Below are 14,023 nucleotides of genomic sequence, written 5' to 3'. Positions count from 1 at the left end.
ACTCCAGCACCTTAATGTGCTTCTTCTTGAGCCACTCCTTTGTTGCCTTGGCCGTGTGTTTTGGGTCATTGTCATGCTGGAATACCCATCCACGACCCATTTTCAATGCCCTGGCTGAGGGAAGGAGATTCTCACCCAAGATTTGACGGTACATGGCCCCGTCCATCGTCCCTTTGATGCGGTGAAGTTGTCCTGTCCCCTTAGCAGAAAAACACCCCAAAGCATAATGTTTCCACCTCCATGTTTGAAGGTGGGGATGTTGTTCTTGGGGTCATAGGCAGCATTCATCCTCCTCCAAACACGGCGAGTTGAGTTGATGCCAAAGAGCTCCATTTTGGTCTCATCTGACCACATCACTTTCATCCAGTTGTCCTCTGAATCATTCAGATATTAATTGGCAAACTTCAGACGGGCATGTATATGTACTTTCTTGAGCAGGGGGACCTTGCGGGGGCTGCAGGATTTCAGTCCACGGCGTCGTGTGTTACCAATTGTTTTCTTGGTGACTATGGTCCCAGCTGCCTTGAGATCATTGACAACATCCTCCCGTGTAGTTCTGGGCTGATTCCTCACTGTTCTCATGATCATTGCAACTCCACGAGGTGAGATCTTGCATGGAGCCCCAGGTCGAGGGAGATTGGCAGTTATTTTGTTTTTTCCATTTGCGAATAATCACACCAACTATTGTCACCTTCTCACCAAGCTGCTTGGCAATGGTCTTGTAGCCCATTCCAGCCTTGTGTAGGTCTACAATATTGTCCCTGACATCCTTGGAGAGCTCTTTGGTCTTGGTCATGATGGAGAGTTTGGAATCTGATTGATTGATTGCTTCTGTGGACAGGTGTCTTTTATACAGGTAACAAGCTGAGATTTGGAGCACTCCCTTTAAGAGTGTGCTCCTAATCTCAGCTCGTTACCTGTATTAAAGACACCTGGGAGCCAGAAATCTTTCTGATTGAGAGGGGGTCAAATACTTATTTCCCTCATTAAAATGCAAATCAATGTATAACATTTTTGACATGCGTTTTTATGGATTTTCTTGTGATTCTGTCTTTCACTGTTCAAATAAACCTACCATTAAAATTATAGACTGGTCATTTCTTTGTCAGTGGGCAAACGTACAAAATCAGCAGGGGATCAAATACTTTTTTCCCTCACTGTAGGTAATGTATGATAAAACTATAACACGTTTTACAAAACCATTTATGATACGGTGCTCCGTATTGCTTGCCGTGTTCCACTCATCCTGTCGGGTCCGGTGTAGAGCGATGTTCTTCATTGCAAGGGCCCGCGGGCCACTGGCTACCCCTAGTGGCCTTTAGTGCGGCACCGGACAATCGCCAAAGGTGTAAACACCCCCCCCACATCATCATCATCATCGTGCTGCTGTCAACCCCCTCAATGGTTTCAAATGTGTGGCGGCCCTCGCACTGATGATGTCTTATTTGCAAAAGTGCCCCCCACCCACTGAAAATGAGTGAAGAACACTGGAGTCGAGTCTGCTGTTTTAATTCCATTAAAATCAGATGTGTTTCTTGCCCGAGAGTTCATAACACTTCCACCTGCGAGGGTAAGCTGTGTAGATGTGTTCACATTTGTAAAAAAAAAAACATTGAAAAGTCTTACACAGTAAAACATATCTAAAATCATTCGATAATGCCTTATCCACTTGACTGATCAGCTCTTATTCCACTTGTTATTTACAGGTTTCATGCAGTGTCATAGACTGCAATAGTGAGAGCATTTTGTTAATTGCCCATATCCCAGATCATACATCATCTCTTCATAACATTGCCAGCTTCGCAAAGGCATTTTAATCTTTGGGTGACTGTGCTCTTTGTTGTTACCACGTTTGTAACCAGTTTCCCCATCGAAAATGAGCATTTATTGATTTAAAAAGACCACTAACATCATTATTTCATTGTGCTATATCTATCACTTAATGCTAAAATGTTGTGATGTTTCATATCTGACACCAAAGCGAAGCTTATAGACACGCATCAAAACATTGGTATATATCTACTGTACTTGACAGCAACAATACGTTTACATTTGACTAATACAATATTAATAGCATCAAGCACACAAATCCTGATACACATTGCACCGTTATATAAATAGAAGAACCCCATTAAGGTGAACATGACTGAAATAGTTGTTTACATAAAACCGCTGCAAGTTAAGTCCCTTTGTGCAAACACAGGTTATGGTGTTGAAATTGAATACTGGATTAAGCATGCTATATACAAGGTTTTTTTAATGCAATATATATTCAGCTCTTCTTTTTTACCTTTTGCAATTTTTAAACAACTTTGAACTCCACGGAATAAGCATTACAGTACAAATATTGCAGCTGTACAAGCTACAACCCAACAGGACATTTAACTGCATATGTATTGACTATAAATGTAAGCAAATTTCTTATTTAAGTATATGCGTTATAATGTCAATTATTGTTTCACTAATACAAACGATAATCCTTTTCACATATCATCCGTTGTCAAAATGAGTCCTGCCATTCGGTTTTCACGCACGCACATTCACACACAAGTTGCACAACAACAGCGGCTACGCACAGTTTTTTTCCCAGCACCGTCCGATTATAATAGAACTAGCTTAACTACCCGGCTTCGCCCGGGACTTGGATTCACCACGCCCGGCCGCCTTTGTCTCCCCAGTGGCGATGTTCACACACCACACGAGTTACTCGTTTGAGGCTGAGTCGACCTAGGGGAGGCCCAGGACCGGTTAAAATAATAGTCACCAGTGGTGGCCGTGAGCGGGAATCGAACTCGGGTCGCCAGGTTCGTAGCGCGGCGCGCTAACCACTACACTACAATGCGTTACGCTTCCACACACACACAGACACACACACAGACACATACACACAGCGCGCTAACCACTACACTACAATGCGTTACGCTTCCACACACACACAGACACACACACAGCGCGCTAACCACTACACTACAATGCGTTACGCTTCCACGCGTGCGGGTCACATGACCAATTTGACGTCACAGCTCACTTGCCGTGCAAAAAAATATGCATTATTGAGCTCACCCCCCCCAAATTTTTTTTTTTTATAATTTTTTGCATGGTGTACAGTCTGGAAAGTACCCACATGGAAAATTTCAAGTTTGTTGCATGTTGGGAAGTATGCTAAACATTTTGAACAGACACACATAATCACAACTTTGCCTTTTATATATATGGAGCTGATCGCAACAACAAGCGACCGTCTTCAGGTGAGAGAATCAGACTGCTGTGGACGAGGCAACTTAAGTCCCTTAAGTCCCTTTGGCATTAATGGCTCGTCCACAGCAGTCTGATTCTCTCACCTGAAGACGGTCGCTTGTTGTTGCGATCGAAACGTCGTGATCTATTGTTTCTTCCACCTACGTGACTTTACCGAAAGAACCAAAGAGTATAAACTTCAACAAGGTTTTCCGGCCGAGAACAACGTTCGTTTCATTTTTCCCGAGCGATTATGGGGGCCGTGTCGGAGGTGACAAATTCCGCCGAGGCGTCCGCCGAGGCGTCCACCCCGTCCTGCTCCGCAGCTTCGTGCAGAGTCTCGAACCGCACGCGCTTCTGATTGTTCTGCTTCCTCGCCGCCGCCGTCCCAGATTGTTTCTCCATCATGTCCTCAGACTTATCGGATGGGCCCCTGGGAGCCGAGTCGATCGTGAGATTTTTCCTCCGCTCGCCCTCCCGGCTGCCAGCTTCCGACTCGAACGTGAAGATCTGCTCGCTGCCATTTGGCCTTCCCGCCGATGCCGCCGCCGCCGTCGAGCGAGTCTCGGCGTGGTCCACATGAGGCGTGCCCTTTGTGAACGACTTGCGAATTCGCTCCTTGTAGCTGAGGGCAAGGTACGCCGTGCCACTGGCGATCAACATTATTCCTGAAAAGTGAAACAAAACGTCTGTGATGCTGCGTTGGCAGTCGTGCACAAATTAGGAAAAATACTTCAGAGACGTTTTGTCGGCAGCACTGACCTAAACTTCGGCCAATTCCCCTGCTTCATTGCAGATAGATAATGCTTTACGTGAACATTCCTAAACTGGGGTAACTCTTAACATATCAGTTTGACTTAATCCAGAAGCATTCTTAACATTTCCATTTTTAATGAAAGGCCCCCATTGTGTATCATGGGGTCTCCAATTATTAATTTAATCTCTGGACTCCATCTGCTTTGAAAAAGGGCCATTACCTTGCCTTTTAGGTATATTTTTCTCATTTATGGCAGTGCCATTGGCAAATGTTTACAGTTTCTTTAAATTCCTGAAAATGTGACCGTGAAGCACAAGGTATTATAGTAGTACCACCTTACACAGCGTGACTGCAGCGGTGTACATACTTGTACACTGGCCACTCAAACTTGGGTTGGTGCCTGGGTTCAGGCTGTTATTCGCATTTTGTTCTGCTTGTCGCTATCCGTGCTCGGGAAGCTATAGCTGGTATTGGCCAAACATCCATTCCGATGGTGACGCATTTCCTAGAAATTACGCAATTGAGTGCCACAACTTTATTACATTACACCATCCTGTTTTTTTTTATTTTTACTCCAGTGCTCTTTCACCGGTACTACGAGGCCGGTACGAATAAAATATAACAACCGTATTCTTGGTTCTTTCGGTAAAGTCACGTAGAAGGGAAATATTAAAATAATAAAAATAAAACAAAATTCTCACGACGTTTCGATTGCAACACAAGCAATCATCATCAGGTGTGAAAACCACAGCAAGATTTGTTTTTTTTTTAAAGTGGCGGTTTTTTCAATCGAAACATCGTGAGAATTTTATTGTTTCATTTTTATTTCCCTTCTACGTGACTTTACCGAAAGAACCAATAATATGAATCCCTGCAGTCACGGAAGCTTTAAAACGAAATATAACAACCGTGTGAGATCTGCTGGAGGAGAGTACCTGGGATTGTGGCCAGCCACACAACAACAGGGTGCAGGAAGCACACGACAGACATGAGCCCGTACAGCAGGAACCTCTGGCAGTAGTCCAGCCACGCCAGTTTCTTCCACACCCACACCGCCCTGCCGTCAGGACTGCACAGTGATCAACACCCGTTATTGTATGAGCATTGGATTTGCTGGACATTGCGTCGATAAGTTTTGGCCAGGTGTGGCCAAATCATTGAATGTCACGGAGGTGGGGGTCGGTGGATCGCAGAGTTTTCTCCACGTGTCGGTGTGGCTTTAAACCTGCTGGGCTGTAATATGGCTTGGAAATGGCAGTACAGCTTGTGTGTTAATAAACTGATTTGTATTGCATATTGAGTTTTATCCCATAACGCTTGGGTTTCAACATTCCCTGTTGTATTCAAACAACGTTATTTAAAACACATTCCAAATATCCTCAAAAAGAGCTTTGAGACTCATTGAAGTTTTCCTGGCTTATTCATGGATTGTAGTGCACAAAGGATGTTTAATCTACCTTGACCACAAGGGTGTAGATTTATTTATAAGAATGCTAATGTGGGTCTCACAATTTACATATTACGTGTACATTTTAGAAAATACGATGCATAAGGTTATAAGAGTGTGCCTTAGTGAACTTTGAAATAATAAACTTTTTTTTATTTACATCAGGTGAGAGCCCTGTATCTTTCTCAAGGGAGACCCGGGTTACAGTCCAAACCCCAGTATGATGCAATTTTACATTATGTCATTAGCAGGTTTTTTTTTAATACTTTCACTGTGAGGAAAGGAATTTTTTGATCAACTGGTCTCCATCAGGATATACATCAGAAGGTCAGTCATCCAAAGCGTCCAGAACTCATTTCCCTTTCAGTGACAGTATAAAAAAATATATGTTATTATTTAACCTCTTACTTTACGCATACGTTCACTAAAGCAGCAACCTGATGATTAAAAAATGTGTAACTTGTCACGAACATAACTCTGCATACTGTAAGAAACAAAGCTTTTGACAAAGGTACATCATCGACGGGAATTGTTTCTTACCTGCAGCATGCCATAATAAACTTATCCACCAGGTAAGCCGTTTCCAGAAATGTAATGGCCACGGCAGAAACCCTTGAACACATGAATGGGAGGAGTTCATGAACAGTGAACGTTACAATCATTCTTACTATTGTAGATGTTTATTTACTTTGTATATGATAGTTTGTTTTAAACTAAAAATACCATTCCAATGGAACATCTGTTGCAACGAGAGTATGGGAATAAGTTATAAAAAATAATAAATGTCATCACGTATTTTAAATGTCCCTCGTAACCAAACATTAAATGAGGTTATTTCGTCTATGAGCTTGACAAAAATAGTATTTTACTCCAGTACTATACTGGGTAAAAATAAGTAATTTAAATAATCTCATTTCAAGCACTCTGCAATTGTACACAGTACTAGCAAATATTTGTTTACGCCAATAAGGTGACTCGTACATTCATACCGATTGAACTGAATTCACGAAACTATGAGAATTCACATGCAAAAAATACTATCATTTATGTCTTCTATTTTCAGAGACCTACAACATGCGACATTAAAGCGGAATCACATACGCAATGAAACCAGCAAACTTTACACCGAGTACCATGACTTCTTGGTGCATCACGTTCACTGTGTTGTGTATTTTTTGACATGACATTTTTCGTTCCTCAATCTCTTCACGCAAAATGTAATGGGGTGACAACTCTAAACGCAACTCCGATTAAAACGATGCGAAAGAAGTTCAATATACATACGAACGTAATAGCCAGTAGGAGGCGTAGTCAGTAATCACGGTCCATAATAAAGGTGGGCTGAAGTAGTAACTAATTGGCGTTTTGTTTACGTGACAAACCCCTTACTCATCGAAGATCGGGACGTTTCGATCGCAGCGCGAGCAATCGTCACCCGGCAGAAGAACGAGGCGGGAAGCTGCTGATGGAAGGTTAAAGATGGGTGGAGGCGATCCCTAACCTTTAAAAGCAGCCTGCTGCATCAGCAGTCACGAAAGGTTCGAACAAAAAAAAACCTCTTATGTAAACTGTAAATGTTGTGGATTCACTCTTCAACACACCGGTGGGCTAAAGTAGTGAACTTTTTTTGTCTTTTGTCAACGTGACACTTTATTTTGCTGATTGGCCGTGTCGGGTGGTGGAGGGTTACGACACATTTATACTTACGCGATCTAACCCAAAAACCTTTATGAATATTGGCCGTAAACCAAATAATCACGGTGTGCATAAGCGACACACACGACACACATTATGTAACACCATTTTTGTTCCTGGGTAGTAAGTGTTATTTCGTAATTGCTTATTCCCCACAAACTTTGCTTTTGTGACCAGGACAGTGATATTTTGAAATTTAACTATTTTCAATGAGAAAATGGGCGAATTTGTGTATTTTCGTTCACATAAAGTCAGAAAAAAACAACATGAATCAAAATAAACATGTATTTATACTAAAGTAATACAAAAATGACTACAAAAGATTTAGAAGTGAGAAGTTTTTTGAGATTTACGATTATACTTTAAATCACTTTCACGAATCAGCCCCCAAATGTAGTCTCCCATCATGTTCTCGTTATACTGTCTTTGGTAGGGGCATTCAAAGTCCAGTATATCCTGGTGGAAGCGCTCGCCTTGCTCCTCCGAGTACGCTCCCATGTTCTCCTTGAATTTATCAAGATGAGCATCAAGGATATGGATTTTGAGGGACATCCTACAGCCCATTGTGTCGTAGTTCTTCACCAGTCTCAACAAGCTCGACGTAGTTTTCGACCTTGTGATTGCCCAGGAAGCCACGAACCACTGCGACAAAGCTGTTCCAAGCCGCTTTCTCCTTACTAGTGAGCTTCTTGGGGAATTCATTGCACTCTGACAAATTGTTTCATAAGGCCCAATTTGACGTGCAGTGGTGGCATCAGCACCTTCCGGGTGTCCACCAGTGGCTCTCACTTGACGTTGTTCCTGCCCACAGAGAACTCGGTCCACTGTGGCCAGCCCCGCCTGTGGTAGTGCGCCTTGGTGTCTAAATCTTTTGTAGTCATTTTTGTATTACTTTAGTATAAATACATGTTAATTTTGATTCATATATTGTTTTTTTTCTGACGTTATGTGAACGAGAAGACACAAATTCGCCTGTTTTTCCTTATTGAAAATAGGTAAATTTCTAAGTATCACTGTCCTGGTCACAAAAGCAAAGTTTGTGGGGAATAATACCCATTTTCTGTACTTTTGAGGCAAGAGCAATTAGGAAATAACACTTACTACCCAGGAAAAAAATGGTTACGTATCGATCCCTGTAACATCCCGTATTGATAATCCCGATACATGTTAAATACACAAAATGTTATCAAAGCACTTACAGCAGGTAGACAGCCAGTCCAGGGTGGGTCCCATCCAGAGATGTTTCGATTCCTACTGCCCACAGGACTGTAACCATAGACCAATGCAGTCCAGTACAATGTAAGTCATTCGTCTGTAACATTTTATGTAATGTGCAAGCCCCTAGAAAGCTGATCACAAGTGACCAAGAACAGCATTTGACAAATAAATTGTTGGGGAAACGAAAATGTTTCAAGCCCAATTAATTGTGTCCTTTGTGTTTTGGGGACATTTCCCCAGTTATGGAGACACCACTGGTTTTGTAAGTGTCCGGGGTAAAGAGTTGTATTTTATTCATATACTAGCTTTACTACCCGGCTTCGCCCGAGACTTGGATTCTTGTCTTGGATTAATACACGGCCTACGCGGAGGGTTGGGGTGGGGATGCGTCACGTCAGCAGGCACACTGCCTGACGCTGCCCCATGCGGGTGACATCACAGATGTGACGTCACCGCTCACTTGCCGTGCAATATATACCCATTATTGCGCCCCCCCCGCCCACCCAAAAATACAAAAGTCTATTTTTTAAAATACTTTTTGCATTGTGTACAGTCTGGAAACTAACCACATGCCAAATTTCAAGTTTGTTGCATGTCGGGAAGTATGCTAAACATTTCGAACAGACAAACATATTCACAAATTTCCCTTTTATATATAAGATATATATTTTTTTCTAAACATCCTGTCGTCGTGTATAATGGTTAGTGCACCGGACTTGTAATCCAGAGGTCGTTGGTTCCATTCCACAGAGTTGCAGTTTAAATAATGGTGCAATATTTATAAACCCCCTGAGCATCTGTCCACCCAGCAATATGAACGTTATATTATTATTACGCTTGTTTATCCAGGAAAGCCAGAGTCTCGCGATTTTTTCGAGAGAGTCCTGCAAAGTATTTGCACTGGGGGGCAATAATTGCTACGTAGAGCATAAATCCAACTGAATAATTCGCAGGTAAATTTTGATTTAAAGCTTTCGTGACTGCAGTGATTCGTATTCTTGGTTCTTTCGGTAAAGTCACGTTGAAGGGAAACAATAAAATAATAATATATATATATATAAAAATACATTCTCACATTTCAAATGTTCTTGCCGTTGGTTTTCACACCTGCTGATGACTGCTTGTGTTGCAGTCGAAACGTCGTGAGAATTTTTATTGTTTTATATATATTTTATTATTTTATTGCTTCCCTTCAACGTGACTTTACCGAAAGAACCAAGAATATAATTTGCCGGTAATTTATAAAATGTGGAACATTTGGACCATGACGCTCGCACACAGGGGCCTATTCTTGTGAATGACATCATAGCATTTTTAGCGTCCACTGTGAAGCAAACGGCTCCTATTTTTACTGTTAATACATCTGCTGTGTTAACCAGGGTGGCCACTGGATTCGAACCGTGAAGCTCTGCAACACGCTACCGTTGGGTCACATCACTGCCTCGGTGTGTACACCACAGTTATTCAAATCGGCAATTCACATGACGGAGTGGAGTAAAATTGTGGGTTGTACCACTTATTCCATGACATTTGACCAGTGTGGAATAGTATGCCAAATACCTTCTAGAGGGGGGCTTTCTAGAGCTCCCTCTAGTGGGAGTCTTTCTGCTAGTCGCGTGAGCATTTCGTTTCAGTAAATAGGAGAAATAGATTTTTTTGTTTTGTTTTTTGGAAACTACGCCTATAATATACGATAGTCTTAATGTGACACTTTAATAACATGTCCTTAAAAGGCAACACTACATTAAAGTACCCTTCATATTATGAATACAGAACAGTATTTGTGTGTTAAAAAAAAGTTCGAACAGATAGAAAACTCCTTATACCCGAACATGTTCTGAAAATATTTCACTTGCTATTATATTTTAAACGACAGTACTCCACCGTGGCTTGTTGTAATACTGTATTCTGTCAAGACAGCATGTATAAGGATGGCGACAGCAGTGAGGCAGGAGGCTGAACATTCCTGAAATGGCAGTTCCACTGAGAATAATAACAGCAACAAACTCTGTCATGCATGATCCATTATCCCTTCATGTTGCAGAAGCATTTCATCTTCTGCCACCTCTGAGAAATGGCCCGATGCAAGTGTTGGAGATGTAATATTAGCAACTGTGAACACGTTAGGTAATAACGTTGCTATAGTGTACAGCTGAACAAGGTACATCTTATGTGCGGTGCCATCCAGTAATTAAAACAATAAGGTCACCTATTATTTCACTATTTGCGATTGTGGTACAAATGTAGGCGGTGCCAGTGTGCCATAATGATTGGCAGGAACACATTGTGAGTCGTCATCGTGAAGAGAGTTTGGGGAAGCAAGGGACAAGAGAATAATAAACATCACGGGAAACTGAAGGCTTATATGAACATGGTGACTGTCCCAGAATTATTGCAACAAGGATATGGTTAAAAAGAGGATATGGTTAAAAAGGCATGGACTTTAATAGAGTGGTATGCCAACATTAATCACTAATTTTTCCAAAGTTGTTAGTCGTTGGATGAATAACATCCAGTTCACATACCGTAACATACACCTTCCTTAACACGAGAAGAATTCTAGCCACATTTCCCAGTGCTATTCTATTCTTGCTCATTGCAATATGTTCAGGAGCTAAATGCCAATGTTTAGGTCTGCTGTTTACGAGAGGGCTTCAGGAGAGACAGTTCGTGTAGTTTACTATTACTCCATTGAAGGATGCATGACTATGATAAACCATATTCTTGGTTCTTTCGGTAAAGTCACGTAGAAGGGAAACAATAAAATAATAAAAATATAAAACAATACAATTCTCACGACGTTTCGACTGCAACACAAGCAATCATCATCAGGTGTGAAAACCACAGCAAGAATTTTATTGTTTTATATTTTTATTATTTTGTTGTTTCCCTTCTACGTGACTTTACCGAAAGAACCAAGAATATGAATCCCTGCAGTCACGAAAGCTTTAAATCAATATGATAAACCACTTTGTGGGAGACGGTAGCCCACCTATTATGTGTTGTCGTGTTACTTTAAACACAACTAATACCATCATCTGGGCGAAATAGACTTTGCTAATTCGAATGCGCAATATTCCTTTAACACAGGGTTATACAACCTATGGGAATGTGACTGTGAATTCCTCCTAATTATCAAGCTTTACTCCACGACTTGTTTGGTGCCTTAGCAATGTTTAATTTTCACATGCTCAACCCCAAGGGTTGGCTTTAATGGGGCAATCGCTATGGCGATTATCAGTGATTGCCACTGTGAACCGCGTGTTTTAGTATTTCACTCCAACTCACTCACTTCATAATTGTGCTATGTAAAAAAAATACACGTCATATGAATCTCAACAGGCCGTTTTAAATACCGTTGAGATATCATTAAACAATAACTGAATAATTCCATTACATTTTGATTTAAAGCTTTCGTGACTGCAGCAATTCATATTCTTAGCTCTTTCGGTAAAGTCACGTTGAAGGGAAACAATAAAATAATAATAAAATAATTCCCTTCAACGTGACTTTACCGAAAGAGCTAAGAATATGAATCCCATTACAGTACAGCAATATACATTCCAGATTATGAGTGGATAAAACACGAATATACTGTTACTGGTGGATTAAAGTGCTTTACCTATTTCACTAGAATACCATACTACTCTTGGGGTACATTTAATACATACAGGGTATAGACCTTGTCACTCATTGTAAAGGGGCAAGCAGTGGTGGTATGACCAAGCAAATAGCACTGTGACCTTCTTTAGGTATCAAAGTCGGCACATTGCTGGATATCCAACATATTTATTTGCAAATAGTGTTAAGTCTGTTGACTTAAAGCTACAAGCGGAACCATTTACGGGTAAAATACACTTACCTCCAGCAGTGGAGATACCAAGCAGTTTGCAGGCCACGGTGAACCATGATAATACGTCCTTGGCCATTGCAGCCCCGTGTGCCACAAGTGCCGTCCCTTGTCAGGGACTGCAAAATACACAGGTCCTGTGGTCTGAGAAACAGCCCTCTCTGCAAACTCTTCGGGTCGAGTCGACAACAACCCGTGGTATTGTTTGAAAATCCAGCCAGATCCAGCACAACCTAAAACCCTCTAAAACCTGATCTTTCTGTTCGGAACGCTTGAAATAAGTCGACTAACTGCAGTCTATAAATATAGCTGAGAGCCTGTGTTAATTCCATTGTACTTATTTATATATTTGATCATTTAAAAAAAACCCCTACAATTGGCAGGGAAATGAAGTGTCAGACTGAGTAATTAGAAGACCAATTACTCTAAACAAATGGATGAGCACGACAGAAGATTGAGCCGAAATATCCTGTTGTCAGGCGCTGTTACAAGTGGTGTTTTTATCTCTCCATTCCATCATATGGCAGACTGCTTGGCCAAATCAAGATCAAACTGGGATTTGCTAATTATTAAACCTACCAGTGTACCCTGCATAATCAAACAAGGTCATACAAAAACGTTCTCAGATGTCCTACATGTAATGTGTTGCTTTGTGTATCATGATGTCTTGATAGGCTTTTTAAACATATCAGTCCTGTACTAGTACTGTAGTGAAGTAGTCGTATCAGGACGTAGTACAGTGTTGTATTTGTTTATTTATAAAATGTTTTTGGGTTAGATACATTTGGTATTAACTCGCCACAACCCGACACAGCCAACCAATAAGGTTTATCATATTTAAAAAAGTGCCAATTAGTTACTACTTCAGCCCACCGGTGTGTTGGCGAGTAAATCCACAACATTTACCATTTGAGTACGACGTTTCGATTTGTTTAAATGATGAGTTACTTTTTTAAGTTGTTTCCTCCGGCTCTGTGTTCAGCTGCAGTTACTGTGATGTCAATAATATATGACACTGGGCCTTAAAAAACCCATAGATTGTCTCCAAAAATGAAAACAACAAAAATAACACACTTTAGTTGTGGGTAGTCCACATTAGTTTATCTTATCCGAAGCATTCAGCTTTGTATCAAGCTTCCTTTAGTGATTAAAGATGACAGAGGTGTGTTTGTTTTAGAGACTCCTCACGTATAATATGCCTGTCAGTAGGTCAAGACGTGTGCGTTTTTATGATTGCTTCAGCTGAAAAGTACATGTCTGCAAATATGTACCTCGTTATGCTTAATGTGGTGTTTGGTTCTTACGTTCAGCGTATCTCACAACGTAATACAGCCTACCGACCATTATTGCAGTGGTGTTCTACAGGAGCTGCGTATCAAACGTATCCTGTCGCACCATAACATTCGCCACTTTAAACCGGACCAACCTTTCACTAATCGCTACAAAGGCAGTCACATGCACGCCACAAACAAGGCTCTCCATTCATCATTGTTGTTTACCTCCTAATCCCATCAGAAACAATTGGTCACTGATTTCACTGACTCTATGGCTGAGCGAGGGAAACATTTGCTTTGGTTAACGTGCACCATCACCATTTGCAGTATATCTTCTCACTTAACTGGGTTTTTGCAAATTAAACAAATTACACCGATTGTTAGTGCAGTTGAATACGGCATTGTTTGATTCATGTGGGTCTAACTTTAAAATCATTCCCGTCTCTTTCCTCTCGTTTCCCATTCTTCATCTTCTCTCTCGCCTTTCCCATTCCTTCTTTTTATTTTTCATACATTATATCACTGACTCCACCGCTGGACGAAGG

At 41.2% G+C, this 14,023-nt stretch overlaps 1 protein-coding gene across 2 annotated transcripts; it reads right to left on the bottom strand.

Moving 5' to 3' along the window:
- Positions 1 to 1,493: 1,493 nt before the first annotated feature.
- On the bottom strand, positions 1,494 to 13,028 carry TMEM72 (transmembrane protein 72). Of its 2 annotated transcripts, XM_032949779.2 has the most exons (5): positions 12,217 to 13,020; positions 8,336 to 8,402; positions 5,982 to 6,053; positions 4,930 to 5,063; positions 1,494 to 3,905 (listed from the first exon to the last, which is right to left on the bottom strand). In XM_032949779.2, exons 1-5 carry the CDS (start codon positions 12,281 to 12,283, stop codon positions 3,472 to 3,474), a joined length of 774 nt encoding a protein of 257 aa, XP_032805670.2. In that variant the 5' UTR covers positions 12,284 to 13,020; the 3' UTR covers positions 1,494 to 3,471. The 2 variants fall into 2 exon arrangements, with proteins under 2 accessions (XP_032805670.2, XP_032805671.2); XM_032949780.2 differs by lacking the exon at positions 8,336 to 8,402 and having other exon boundaries at positions 12,217 to 13,028.
- Between the last annotated feature and the right edge of the window lie 995 nt (positions 13,029 to 14,023).

The sequence above is a fragment of the Petromyzon marinus genome, chromosome 8, assembly GCF_048934315.1.
Source record: "Petromyzon marinus isolate PM22_M1 ecotype Great Lakes invasive population chromosome 8, UKy_Petmar_22M1.pri1.0, whole genome shotgun sequence".
NCBI lineage: Eukaryota > Metazoa > Chordata > Hyperoartia > Petromyzontiformes > Petromyzontidae > Petromyzon > Petromyzon marinus.
This window is presented reverse-complemented; position numbering and strand designations above follow the sequence as displayed.

Bases quoted from the DNA above. Each gene is read 5' to 3' on its own strand.
- TMEM72 (XM_032949779.2), bottom strand. From the start codon at position 12,283: ATGGCCAAGGACGTATTATCATGGTTCACCGTGGCCTGCAAACTGCTT. The intron at 8,403-12,216 runs GTAAGTGTATTT...CTATGGTTACAG, and splicing joins TGGTATCTCCACTGCTGGAG to TCCTGTGGGCAGTAGGAATC. The intron at 5,064-5,981 runs GTAAGAAACAAT...ATCACTGTGCAG, and splicing joins TTTATTATGGCATGCTGCAG to TCCTGACGGCAGGGCGGTGT.